We start from the raw sequence: 14447 nt of genomic DNA on the forward strand, positions 1-14447 counted from the left end.
AGTGCCAACACATCAGCCATTAGCAGGCGCATGGAAAGGACATCTCTCCAGGAATGTCAGCCCAGACAAGGCTGCCGAGGAGTGCTAGTCCGTGGTCTATTCTTGTTCTGGGACTGAAGTCCAGCCTGGACATGCTGAAGTCCAGTCTGGCAGTGATGCTTTAGAATGGTTGAAATGAAGGCAGGAAGGGGATCTACAAAGAACTTTAATACTGATTTCTGCTTCAGCCTTTTACAGAAATCTGAAGTGAACAAGTTCTCACTCTGATTTTTTTTTTTTTTTTTTTCCATTTTGTTCACTGCTTTGGTAAAAGCTCAGTCTTCCAAGTTTCCTCATTTTGATGATGCCCTCAGAAGTATTTAGGAGGAACACCAGCACTTYGGATGGTAGGAGTTATGCAAACAGAAATATATCCCAGAAAGAGGGCTCTGGCTTTCCCTTCCTCACCCCTTGCTGATCAGTTTTCTCATCTTTTCCCTTAATTTAGATTTCATTGGTGCAGTAGAAGATTTTCTCTCTCATTTTCAGATTCAACAAAATTGGGGGATTTAAAGGAGTAGTAGTTAGGCGAGTAGTGTAATGAGTGACATGATTGAGAAGGCTTGCAGGTGATATCCAGAAGTGAGAATTCCCGCTTTTCCTCTGCAGCCTGCAGCACCAAGGCCAAGTGATACAAGTGTTTGTGTGCCTGGAGAAAGGATGGTGAATATTGGCCACTAACTCAAAAACTAACAAACTTTTCAGTCTTACACAAAACACAATATCAGAAACTACTGTACTAGAACAGATTTATTTCTTGATTGCTGGGCTAGGATCTGAGCTTAAATCAGCTGTTTCACTCTGCAAYGGTTTTGTATTACTGCACTATTCTCGTTCTAACCTCCTCAGGCTGCTGTACTGAGGTATTTCTGTGGGCTTCACTCCTTAAGCATATTAGAGTGTKTCAGAAGATACTGTAAGATTTTAATATCTGCTTTACGCATGTATGTTACATGATGAATGTCACAAAAGTTTATAAACAGCCTATATAGTTGGCTTTCTCCYGCAAAATAGGAAAGCAATAAAAGTTCACTTGCCTACTTATCATGAGATGAACATATCCTGCAAGAACAGTATTTGTGCAAAGTTCCTTACTAGYATTAGAGCACAGGTGTTTCCTCAAAGCCTGTTTATCTTGCAGTTTAAGGATACATCCATTAATATGTTTTTCTATACTATTTACAGGAATGTTAGCCATCTGCAACAGCATCTAGGATTCTTACACAGACCTAGAAGTATTATTGATTTAACTTTTCATTTGCTTGTTTTTTAGCTTTCCATTTTTCAATCATCTAAGCAGTATAGAGGAAAACATAATTATCCAGAGTATTTGCACCGTTTATGGAAGGCATCCTCGTTAGACAGTTGGAACTTCCCTGGTGTTGATCTTCAAATGACTTTACAAGAACACAGGATTCTAACACTGCAAACAAGGCAATATGAAACAAAGTGTCCCCTGAAGTTTTAGTAATAACAAATCATATGCAGTAACCTACAAAGTCTGGTTTGTAGAAGCCACTGAAAATGGAATGGCCACTGATTCCATATTTTAAGATAGGTGAGTGAGGTGCTCAGATAAGATGTCAGAAAACAAAACTTAATGGAATTTAGCAGAGATGGGTGAAATTCAGTCYAGAAGAGCACATTTCTAAAGAAAAATGAAAGACATTAAATATGTGAGAAACTGGGAGGCGTAAAAGGTAAAAATTCTCCTTTGTTACCTCTTATTTCTGATAGGCAACAAGAAGTATCAACAATGAGAAGAGCTGGTTTGAAATCTTTGTTTTTCTCTGRATTAATGCATTCTATAAGCTGTTCTGGAAGGAAAGAATGAAAGAAATCAACACTCTTCTTAGAAGAGACATTAATAGACAAATTTATAGCTCTATTATACCAGTGGTGTATTCAGACAAGTAATGCAAGTCTTTTATGTGCTGCTGTGCTTGCTAGTGAATATGATGTAAATATTTTGACAGCGAGTATAAGGGGGTTTACAGTATTTGATAGTTTGGGTACTGAATGAATTTAAAGGAAATAATTAAGGGCTATGTTTTGGCAGGGTGCATAGAGGATAAACTGTGAGCTGTACTGGCAACAAATGATGTAGCACATCTGATTTCCTGCAAACCTGAAGGAAAACACATATTCTGACTGCATTACTTGGGGTTTGCAGATATCCTCTAGGAAGTAAGGCACCTTTCTCCTGAATTTCAATAGGCTTTTAATTGCTTTAAGGAATCTCAGCCTTAGGGAACTAAGAATAAATAAATCCTCTGAGGTCTGACTTCTTTRTTCTAAGGCTGATCTATCTGGACTGAACAGAGAGATGAATCCATATAATATATTGTATTTTCACCTGATTCCTTTCCTTGGTGAATTTCTCTCATGCTTAGGGAAAGTGTTGTGCACAATATAAGTCTTCAAGAAGAGCTTATTTAGGGCATGCTGCATTATCAATATGTCTCATCCTTGCCTGAAGGGATCCCTTGTCCTCAGAAAAGTATTACTCCTCTGGGCCTTGGTTTTCTATACATAGCTGTATTTAGCCTAGAGCATAATTTCCATGCTGAGCCAGGCCCACTGGGGAAGTAGCTGAGATTCACAGATGTATTGTTCTGTGTATATCTTAAATCTATGAGGATGATTGTGAAGAAGAGGAATGAAGGAGTGTGGGAGTCCTGYTCACCTTTACACTGTACAGATTTAGATCTGTCCCAGATGTTTTGCTCAGTGTGTTGCTGCTGAGCGTGTGCAGAAACATGGTGGTGTATCTGTAACACAGAAGAGGCTTCCCCAGAGGTTCTTGAACCAGTAGGATTTCTCTTTGCCAACGTAGCTCAGAGGAGGCAGCCCCTACTGATCCCTGAGTCTTTGGATAACCTCTCTGTGAAATGGCCGCTCTGTTTCAGATGTCCAGTCTACCTCTAGATTTCTTTATGCATCCCAGCGTTGTCTCTTGTTGCAGTTCTACACAAAAAGGAAGGATTTGGTTTCTTTACCTGCATTTTAGGGTTGTGTTTTTGTGATCTGTTGCACCTCTTTGCTCCATTATCAGCACCAAGATTGGCTACAGCAAGAGCTTACTCAATAAGGGTTATGGACACCTTGCTAGTTCAAATTATTGACATGCAGCCCTGCATGAAATGTTGGCATTCCCTCCAGCTAYAAGTAGGAAGAGCCCTTCATAGGAGCTCATAGAGGACCCTTTGGCTCTTGTTGTGACACTTGTCACCAGATTCTGAAAAACACTCACCATGCTGGCCTCGTGCTCGTTTGTTTGTTTGGTTTGGGTTTTTTTTTTTTTTTTTTTTTTTTTTTTGCTGCCAAATGGGAAGACAGCTCTTCTGAAGATCTAGTCCCATGTGAGTTGCTCCTGTATTAAGAGCAGATGGTGAGTAGCTTCCACAGCTTTGTTTCTATTACCAGCCACCTTTGATTTACTCCCTTGCCTTACTTTTCAGTCTTTATTGCTTCTAGTCTGAAATAGAGGCAGAGCTATTGTTATCTCTTGRCCATAGTTGTCTCGCACAATATTTTCTTACACAATACTATTGATCTCTTCTCTCACTACTATTTTTTTGGCACCATCTGAAAAACACACTGTGGCCTTAAAGGGAAGGAGAAAGGAAGCATGAAACCTTTTTAATAGGGTGACATTATTAAGATTCTGTTGCTGCAAATACTTGAGCAGGTATTTAATTTTGCGTCCTAAGTGTAATGCTGGAGAAATTACAAAGTGTGACCTAGGTTTGGTACGTTATCCTTTTGCTACCTCAGTTACAAATAGGTCCATAAACTCCTTAGCTGATAACAAAATCATTTAAATTGTGTGTGATGCTGATGGTCTCAGGGATTTGTGGGCTCCTCAGCGAATACCCATAGTTTTGTTCAGAGCTTTGTTCACATGTAGATTGTCCCCATGACAGCAAGCTGGATAAGCCAGTCTGATGAAGCTGTTGCTTCTGGAGATGTAGAGACTGCTCTCCTCGAGAGCATAAATGATAGGTGCTGGGCTTCTCACACAGCAGAGAAGCAGGCACTTCACCTCCCCTGTTTTTAGGCTTTTGATAGTTTTGCTTGGTTGAAGGAGCTGCGTTTTTCTGCTTTTCCTAGGTCAGATTTGGGTGCTGATGTTGTGCATTTTAACATTAGTTTCAAGCCTTTACCCACTTTTAGGYCCTTAATGTAGCACCTAAAAAAGTAAGATTTAGTCTAGACTTTTATTCCCTGTCTTCAGTTGTTACATTAGCTACTGTTTGTTCCTCATATGTATGTTCCTTTATTGTGGCTCAGAGATCTGACTCCCTCCATTAGATTCATATCCCAATTTGCAATATTTTGCAACTAAACTTGCAAACTAGTGTTCTTGTATTTCCAGCAACTGGTGTATGTGGCAGTGCAGGATAGCCAAACAACTTTACCCAACCTGAACTGTCTTGTGGAGAGAGCAGGAGTCAGGAGAACCAAGGCCTTGTGCTAATGTTGCATCCAAGTTAAGACAAAAGATAAAGTGGCTGTAGTAGTTTCTGGTAGGAATACTTTAGGTTTCTTCTGTGCCCTTGAGTCTATAGGGAGAACACATACTGACCATTTCCTATGCCTGGRGGGTTATATTGCTAAGGGCTTTATTAAATCTTTATTTTTTTTAGACCTTAACTTTCTGGTCTTGCTGCCGTGTTCTAATGTTACTGCRTTTTAGTCTAGTAATAGATTTTAGTACTTAAACTTTGATACAATCACAATTTGCTTTATGATTTCATACTCCCTTTTAATGTCTACTGTAGTCTCAAGTACTGACTATTTCCATTTTACTATTACATTTAAAGCAGAACAGTGGTTTTTATGATATTATTCAGTCTATGTATTTTGTAAAGTATTTGCTTATTATTTTCAGTTCTGTGAATGGGATGAGGTCCTTAAAAAGCAGTGTAGGACACATTTTCCATTTCTTAATAGCTTTTGTGGTTTCTTGCTTTCTAGAGGGGATTTTTACTTATGCCCACGGAACAAAGAAAGGGCATATCGTCAGTGCTTGTTAAAACATCCTAGGCTTTTCAAAGGAATCTGRAAGAGACCCACTAAGGTACATAATATTTTGAAGGAAAAAATGAAATTCATTCTTGCAAAGTATTTGTTCACGTTAGCTTCCTTTCTCTGCATTTGCTTTGAATGGCATCCTCTCAAGCTTTGTGAAAGAAAGTTTTTTTATCTAATGTTCAAAAAGTGTCTGAAGACATTTTGATGGAGCCATCCTTGAAAACAGGTGTTTACAGTGATTTTATCACCATATGATGTATAAAATGCAGGGCAGCAATAAGGAAAAGTCAAGTAAGGGACACAAAACCRTGTGAAACTAATACAAAACAAAAATTAAGTATGTAATAATATTAATATGTAATATTTTCAGAAGTATGAATTTGCAATTCCCTTAACTTGTGTTTTCATTTTATGTTAGCTGCTGTATTTCCAGTAACATTTTTGAAAAAAATGGGCTTTTGTAGGCTCATCTAACAGTACAAATTCATCCCTTCTGAATTTTTCTTTATTCCTCTCAGAACTTCTTTCAAAACTACTTGCCTTCATCTGTATTTTTGCTATACCTTGGGTCTGTACTTCCAAATAACTCARACAATACATAATAACAAAAACCATGTAGGCAGAAAAGTCTGAGATTTTCTTTGTCTTAAACCAGAACTTTTTTATTTTGATGAAAAGCATCCTAAATACCTTGATCTGTATCATACAAAATTATTTTCAGATTTTAATTATTTTCAGGAAATAGCTTCAGCAGTTATATGAGGTGAGGGGTGATCCAGCTTCTGAATCTCAAGTTAAGCCTCAAATGGAACAGATTTGGAATTTGCTGGAAAAGTCTGCATTAGTGTTCTTGTTTATTTCCCTTTGGAAAACATGACATTTCAGTTGGGATAGTTCTAGTAGTTTATCTTGCCAGCTCAGTTTTTCAGTTCCAAAAAAAGATGGGATGTGCTTAGCACATTGGTCCTTCTAACCCTTAGGCCACTTTATCACTATCTTTCAAATTACAGATTTGAGCTGGCTATAGAACTGGACAAATATACTCCTTAGCATTATTCTGGAGTTATCTGCTAACTGCTCATAATTCCTCACGTTTATTCACTTGCTTACTGTTTACACTTGCTGCAAAYGTAATGTATTTCTACCAAGTGTAGCCTGTGAGTTGTTCATGTAATGACTGCCAGGATTACTTTTATACTCATGAGAATCTTGATTCAGTCCCTTTTAACACAGCAGAAACTTTATATTTTTTTCGGTATTTTGGACCTTGTCCTACTTTTGATTGCTCTCCTAAATCACGTATTTCCCAGGTTAGATGTCTTCAGATACATAAACAGGATGAGTCTTTTTTCCTATTCGTTGATTACCTGTCAACATTTGTAATTGTTCAATAAATTGATTTTACATGAAATAAAAAGCTTTTCATAATGATTATGAAAGCCCTTTCAGCAGGAATGTTCTCATTAATATTTATCCATGCCAATAACTGTGAGACTTGCTCTATGAGTGAAACCTCACACGCTACAGTATTTAGGATCAAGCTGAAAAATAGAAGAAATGAGAGAAATGTGAGAGAAAGCATCGTGTAAGCAAATACCAGGTTCTATGATGGGGGCGAGGGGGGAATTAATGATTGCTTCTGGGTTCTGTTTGTCCCCATTGTCCTTTTAAAAAAAAAAAAAAAAAAAAAAGCATCTAACAAATTTATATATAGATCTGGACAATGTAAAGGACATGGCCTAACTTTCCTTGTATAATCAAATAATCTTAGCCTTGTAGTACAGTCTTTTGCCTTGGCGAAATTTATCAGCTTTTCTAGTTTGGATTTGTGCTTGTTATGWCATTATCTTAATAAATATTTATTTATTATGATATTTGATCTCCTGAGTTTCAGCCAAAGATGTATGTGGTATAATGCTGAGAGAAGGTTAGCAAACTGGAGTGTCACTGCATAGTATTTCAAAACAGTATCCTCTTAATACTGACTACTGTAAACTTCAAGGTAGAATCAAGATTTTTCAGTTGTTCAGCTGCACCCATTGAATTCACAGTGGCTCTGTACTTGCCATATAATCCTGTACTTGGAAAGCCCTTAATTTTGAACAGATCAGATGATTATTAATAACTACCTTTCCAATGAAACAATTGTCATTAAAGTAAAAATTCTATTTTCTGCCCAAGAAACCAAGATATCCATTTGTATTTGTTTGTATTCCTAATAATACGTTTGTTACTTCCTATACTATAATACATTTAAGTTTCTAAGTATGCAGATATACAAAACCAGCATGCTTAAAGTGGATATGTAGATAACTATGGCTCAGAGTATGTAATGGGACAGATGCATAAATGTAATTTGAGGACAGAGAGAATCAAAATCAAGCACTTAATCCCTAAAGATAGTGCTTCTGTGCTTGCAAGAGGAGTTGGTTACAACTTTGGTTCTATCCCAAGGAAAACCTGGTCTGTAACAGGTTCAAGTTCATTTTAGACAGCAATAGTATGTTGTCTGTGCAGTCATTTATTTGGCATGGCAGGTAGAAAATGCAAGTAGAGGCATATGCAAGTTTCGGTGGGGTAGGAAAACAATAGCCAAATACACTATTATTCATTTTGTTGTGTGAGGAGCTCAAATGATCATACTGATAGATTGAATAAGGAAGAAGTATATATTTACCTGATTTTTTTGGAAAAGTTGCTCTTACCTGAATKAAGTGCTGCTTTTGATATTGTGGACAGACRCTGAGCTGACATAAAGTAATTTGGAGTAACCTGAAGTCAATAGAGCAGTGCAGTTTGCAGCAACTGAAGATTTTTTTGTTTCTTGTTTTTGTTTGTTTTAAGAGATTAGTAAGAGAGAGAGGTGAAAAATTTGAAAGCATCAGAGGTTTCTTTTCCAGATAATATTTCTAATTAATAACCTAGCTAGCACAAATAAGACAATTGTTGATTCTAACCCTCTTACCCGAGAGTCTTGGGAAACCAAAGTTTCTTGACTTCAATTCAAACAATTTAAAATGTTCATGTAGGGGTTTCACAGATGTTGTTTATTTCTCCACAGCTGTCTTGGGAGTGAACAGTGCCACTCTTTTTCTAGTTGCCTTGAGAATAGTATCATGTTTTGAAAGGATGAGGGGAGACTTTCATTACAGCAGTCTCTACCAGCTGAAGAACTGAACCAAAGAAAAATAAAATAAAACTAGGAAATGGAAGGAGTGAGGAAGGGAGAAATGATGAGGTTCTCATGAGCTGCTAACAGTATCAAGAGAGAAAAAGGGAAGAAAGCAGCTGGCTGGTAATTTATTATACCAACTTTAGGAGGAAAGGGAATTAAAACAAAAATAATTTGGGCATAAGCAAAGCATCTCTCACCTGCCCAATGATAGAAAGTGCCTAGGAATAAAAATAAGATCTGGCAGAGAAAAAAACATCATTTGGAAGCCTGTAGTATCTTCACTCCACTGGCARGAGTTGAGAGGAGGTGAACAGATTGTTTTGCATTAAACTAATCAATGCTAAATCTATTTGGTACCTTATGCCTGATAGTGATGGTCTTTCAAGCCCTAGGAAAATCCTAAGCATAATGTTCACCATATAGTATAAACTACATTTTCTTCCACCCTCTTTTTTTATAGCTGTCAAATTGTCTAGGCCACTTTGCTAGGAGTGCAGAGCCCTTCTGACCTCACTCAGAGAATAGGTAGCTGTAACATCAACATCAGCTGTTTCTCCCAAAATTATCAGCATTTTTTACTCTAYAGTTATAGTCTAAATGCCAATGATTGTAATTAATGCAGTGTTTGCTGACGATGGATGCTGATGTTTATCCTTTCTCAGATTGTTGCTTGCTATGAGCTTCTTGCAACTATCTCATTTTATCAAGTTTATTTCCAGCAGAGATTTGTCAGGAAGCAGGCATCACAGCACTGCTAAACCCTTTTGTTGTATATTCAAATGAGGGCAATTTGAGAGAAGAATGGATTTGATTTCAGAAACAGTTTTTAGTAGTTTTTGGCACATGGCACCTGACATTGAYATTTAATGATGCTGCTTCGCATAATATGCTTTATCATATAGATTCATACTAGTACAGTCTTTCATTTGAACAAGATTTATTTTCACAATTCATCTCAATTCTTCCAATAAATGTGTTTTTGGTTTGCAAATTGCAGTAACCAGCATTGTCATCTGACAGTTGCATGCTGTTGCTGAACATATGCATAATGTTTGCATGTTTATGACCTGCTTTGCATGTGTAGAAATGATATAACACCCTCCAGAAAATAGTAGTGTGCTTTTCTCACATCACTCAGTCCCYGTTTTAGGATCCAGATCTCTGTAGTCCCTTAGAATGTCTCCTATAGGCACAATTTTCCATGAGGACTTAGACCATCCCACAATTTGTTCTTTCAGGTAGACCTTTCTGTGTACTATTTGGTAATCTCTGGGATATGGTTATTATTAAACTAAACCAACGTGACTTTCAGGACYTGAACTCCATGAAATGTTCAGTAGGATACATGTAGGTTCTGCAATGACAAATGGTTCCATTAAATATTACATGGGTTATTTTCAGAAAGTTTAGCTTCACAGGGAGGAACTTKTGTACATATCCATATATTATTTATTGACACTTGTTCCATGTACACATCCAGAATGGCCTAATTCAACATCTGTTGCTGATTAAAGTGAGCATCTGGTATTTTAMAGGTAATTATGAGGCATAAGCTCATTGTCCTCCAGGCCTACCAGACAAATTGGAACCAGCACTCTAGGTGGATGGCAAAACAGAGCTCGGTGCTAAGGGCAGTTCTTATCACACCTTTTTTCTGATACTTCAGGATTTATGCAGTTTGCAAACAGAAGTCCCTATATGTCCTGTATTGTGCCCTAGAATCAGAAAGGAAAGATGGGGAAGGAAAAAAAGAGGAAAAAAAAAAAAAAAAAAAAGATGTTTCCAACAAATAGGACTAAACTGGTAAATCTGAAAGCTCCATTTCTGTTAAACTTTATTCTTTGCTTGCTCTGCACATCTGAATTTGTGATCTCTCTTTTGCCCTGAGAAATATATTTGTCACACAGCAAAGAAATGAATTAATCTATCAAACAACTGCTCAGTGACTAGGGCATGGGGAAAGAGTTTGTCCAGAGAGGCCAGCACGGAGGTTATCATTGGATTACAGGATAACAGCTATGTACAGAAACCCCAAGCGACTCTTGGCTTCTCTTGTCCTGGAGCAAAGTGTGTAACTCTTTATGAACTGTAAAGATGAGCTCACTTCTGATCAGTAAATAGAATATTCAGACTTTTTAAAGTATTTTCTTAGTTTATGACTACAGAGTTTTTAACTGCGGGAGACTATTACTCTGAGATATCATCTAAAAGATTCCAAAAGGAAAGGACTGTGATCTTGTTTCTTGTTTTACTTGGTAACAATATTCCCTATACATATAAGCCATTGAACAGATAATCTACCATATTCATCTGTTAGCAGCTCTATTAGTTACAAGATTTGATTTTTGTGCTTTAGTGCATTTACATGCATCTATTTCTGTGTGTGTACACATATGTATGTGCAAAACAGACAAATGCCTGGTACTTTATGTTCCTTCCTTACGATGCATAAAACAGCTGTAAAACACTAAGAACTCAGTCAGAATTACTGCAATATAATTGCAATTATCAGCCAGGTATTGCAAATTGAAATTGTAATGCCAAAACATGTTACAACTGCTAAACAAGCACTGGTACAGAAGTCACCTGTCTGGTGGCTCAGTTGTGTTTAGGCTGTCTTCTAAAAAGTGACTTTTTTTTTTCTCTCATCAGCTCTCCATCAAAACTTAGTTTTTCTTCAGAAATGAATAGTAATTATGTGGTCTCTGTAGCTGTAACCTCTTCTCTAAACCATGTTTGGGAAGCWAATGCAATTTTAATTTTGCCGCTGCTCCATGTTACTTCATTTGTTACTAAGCTTTACCAGAGTTGTTATCCATATAACTGTAGGGTTGTTTTCTCTTGCCAGGTATTATCAGTCGCCAGGAGGCAGAAGAGCTGCTAATGAATAAGTCTGAGGGATCGTTCCTGGTGCGGGTCAGTGAGAAGATCTGGGGCTACGCGTTGTCTTACCGCCAACAAAGCGGGTTCAAGCACTTTCTGGTTGACGCTTCGGGGGATTTTTACAGCTTCTTGGGGGTAGATCCAAACCGACACGCAACCCTCACAGATCTTATTGATTTTCACAAGGTAAGGCTTGCTGGCCGAGATCAATAGATGACTGGAGTGAATTAATAATTTAAAGAGGAACCATGTAATCGGAAACCGAGCTGGAAAGTAGAAGTAACCATAGTGGGGAAGAAATGTGTGTGCCTGTTTAGATATATGAATGCATTTTCTACAATAGGCCTAGCTGTAACATTTAAAGCTGCTTTCTTTTGTTGCAGAAAAGCAGGAAGCTTCTCACATTCTTTCAGGCTTTGAGCATGTATTTGTGTAACGTTCATGCCACATCCCTACGTGATGCCTGCTTTAAAAATGGGCAAAGAGCTAACAGAGCTAAAACTTTTTGAGCCTCTTCTCTGCAAAATAGGACTGGAAATACCATAAGAAAGAACTTTTATCAACATTTCAGCATTTTTCAGCCTTTGATGTGAGGGATGTAACATGCAGAAGCATAGCAGTGGGGCAMAATAGTAAAAAAGAGAATGTGGAAGGGTTCTTTTTAAAGGATGTGCAAGGAGGCTTTCCTGATTACTTATACCTATCTTAAGGGAATCATTTACTGTGAGTTTTCAGTGACTTTAGATGTCACTGAAATTATTTTTTAAATTATTTTTTAAATTGTTTTACCTCTAACTCATGTTTCCTCTTTGCCAGACTGTGACTAAAAGGCAGCACTCTTTCTGATACCGTAGGTTGTTTTCATCTTCTTATATCTCCTTCTCCATCTTTTTCATGTTTTAATCCTRCTTTTCTCTTTTAGACACCTATAAAATGTTTCTTTTCCTTGGCAGGGCAACCTACAGATAGTTCAAATCACAGCATTTTTGTCTGTTAATGTATTAATGTATTTGAACCCACTAATTAATATTAGCACAAATTTTCAGTGGCACAAGTACAAGTAAATCAAGAAAATGAATAGTTGATAAGATCCTTTTACTGCTSTGTACATTTTATCATGCATTTATTTGTAACTGGTTACCTGTTACACTTGAATTTCTTCATTGTTGCTTTTTTTTAGTAGACAGGCAAAGATTTAGACATCTCTGAATCTTATTTTAATTGTTTTTATCTTTCTAGGAGGAAATCATCACATCTTCAGGTGGGGAGTTACTGTTGGAGCCATGTGGGCAGCAGAAGAACCCACCAGACTACAGCCCTTTATTTGAATAACGATTTAGGACTAATAAGAATAAATTTTTGGGTAGTCCAATAATGCATAGGTACACAAATAAATGCAAATTACAAAATTAAATGAACTTTCAAAGCCACTTGTCTTGTGGCCAAAGCTATCCTCATTAGAATGTCCGAGATATTTCTGTTTCATCTAAACATGTTAAATTGCTGACAGATTAGAAGAATGGGAAGTATTCCCAGAAATTCTTTCAGGGCTTGTGGACAGCTGCATTGAAAGCTAAGGTTCTCTCGATTTTCACCTAATGTATAAAACTGAAAATGCAGAATTACATAATTCTAACGGCATGAACTACAGCAAGTTTACAAATCACTCAGTGGTGGAAATACAGTTTTTCTGAATGGGAGTAAATTTGCMGTTTAAAGCAGTACATTAAAGATGTGCAGTTCATTCTGGTTTGATTTGTACCAGCCATCACAATTCACAATGATCTTCTTGTGTTCTGAGCTTTGTGTTATGCATGCTCAGGAGTCCTGGTTTTTCTTGGCTGTAGTTCCAACAACTTTTCTAGCTGAGCTACCAGTGAAGGTGGGGGTGGGATGTGCATCCCCAGAAAAGGTACGAGTAATAACATCACTTTCATGCTATTTCATCCTTTCGAAATATAATGCAGTCTTTATGAATTTGTGATATCTATACATACTAAAAAACAGGAGACTAGATCTGAAGGCTATAGATCTATGTAAAATAGTTGCTCGGTGTCTGGACTATAAGCAAACTCATCACAATAGTTAATTTGGCCTCCTGAAGTGTGTGACCTGGCAGCCCAGAGCTCAGTGAGTGCTAGAGATGTAATCCTGCATTGGAATTTTGTGAAACTGTGATCTGGAGATTATCTGGAGATGGATCTTTAAAATGAAATAGAGCTCTGCAATCCTGAATACAGTAACACATAGGCCTCTAGTAACACTAGGCCTCTAGTAATATCTATAGTCTTTGTTAAACACGCAGATGCCTTTCTAAAGAGAAACCAAAAGAGATAGGTCTGACCTGGGGGCACAGACGCCTAGTACAGATCTTTACAGACACTTGAATCCAGCTACCAGAATGGTGCAGAGCAATTCACTTTGCCTTTCAGACTTGGAATCTGAAAAATCCATCACAGTGCATGAGAAAGTTGCTTTTTCTAATAGAAGATTTGCTAAGATGTGCTAGTTGACCCTCTCCAGGGAGCCCAGTATCTTCCTCCAAGAAGATTGCTCTGTGCTTGCTCCTGCTCCACAGGAAGCTAAGAACCAGCTCAGCCTCTTACTAGGATTCACAGCTGCATCCCTTTCATCACAGAAGAAATGGACCTTTAACTACTTTAAGTACTTTACTTTTTAACCTTAATTGTTTAAGTATCCATAGATTTCTCTCTAAGGCCGGACAGCAGCAGCTGAGCATGGAGGTGAAGGGGCATTCAGGGTCTAAAGACTACTGGGTACTTGAGTTGGTATTTAGACATGTGGACATCTTTGCAGACCAGTATTTTGCATTTATGAAGTCTAAAAAAGGCAAAGCACCTTCTCCTCTTTGGAATATTATTTAAGTTACTGTACACAGTTTTGGGAATGTTTTTAGACAATATAGAAGAACTTTTTTTCCATAAGGAAGTCACATTCATAGAGAGTGATAATACGGTTTTTTATATCTAGTGATATAATACCAGCAACTGTCTATGCTTTGCTTCATGGATAAGAAGGCTTGGAAAGCCAGTTCTTCAGCTAGTGTGTTCTGCTTCAATTTAATTAACATGTATAGGGCAACAGCATCATTTTCTTAAAAATACAGTTTTCTTAATTTTCTAAATGTTTCTGTTGGTATTCCATTCATTTCTCATTTTAGGCTTTACTCAATGTTAGAATAAATTCCTTGTAAGTTGCTTTGCAAATGAAATTACCGTCTGCAAAATCGCAATTTTATCTTGAGAGGTTTATTATGCTAATAAATGTCAGGATTCTCAAATAAAAGAATAGC

General features: G+C 37.3%; 1 protein-coding gene across 1 annotated transcript in view; it reads left to right on the top strand.

The window, feature by feature from the left end:
* The window catches only part of SH2D4B (SH2 domain containing 4B), a 51210-nt gene extending 38368 nt beyond the window's left edge, over positions 1–12842 (top strand). Inside the window, exons 7-8 of the mRNA XM_026042999.1 lie at positions 11100–11320; positions 12374–12842. Of these exons, the coding sequence (XP_025898784.1) occupies positions 11100–11320; positions 12374–12466 (314 nt within the window). The 3' untranslated portion in view covers positions 12467–12842. The remainder of the gene's footprint in view (positions 1–11099; positions 11321–12373) is intronic.
* The last annotated feature ends 1605 nt before the right edge of the window (positions 12843–14447 follow it).

Source organism: Nothoprocta perdicaria, unplaced genomic scaffold (genome assembly GCF_003342845.1).
Source record: "Nothoprocta perdicaria isolate Ctin4 unplaced genomic scaffold, notPer1 scaffold_32, whole genome shotgun sequence".
Taxonomy (NCBI): domain Eukaryota; kingdom Metazoa; phylum Chordata; class Aves; order Tinamiformes; family Tinamidae; genus Nothoprocta; species Nothoprocta perdicaria.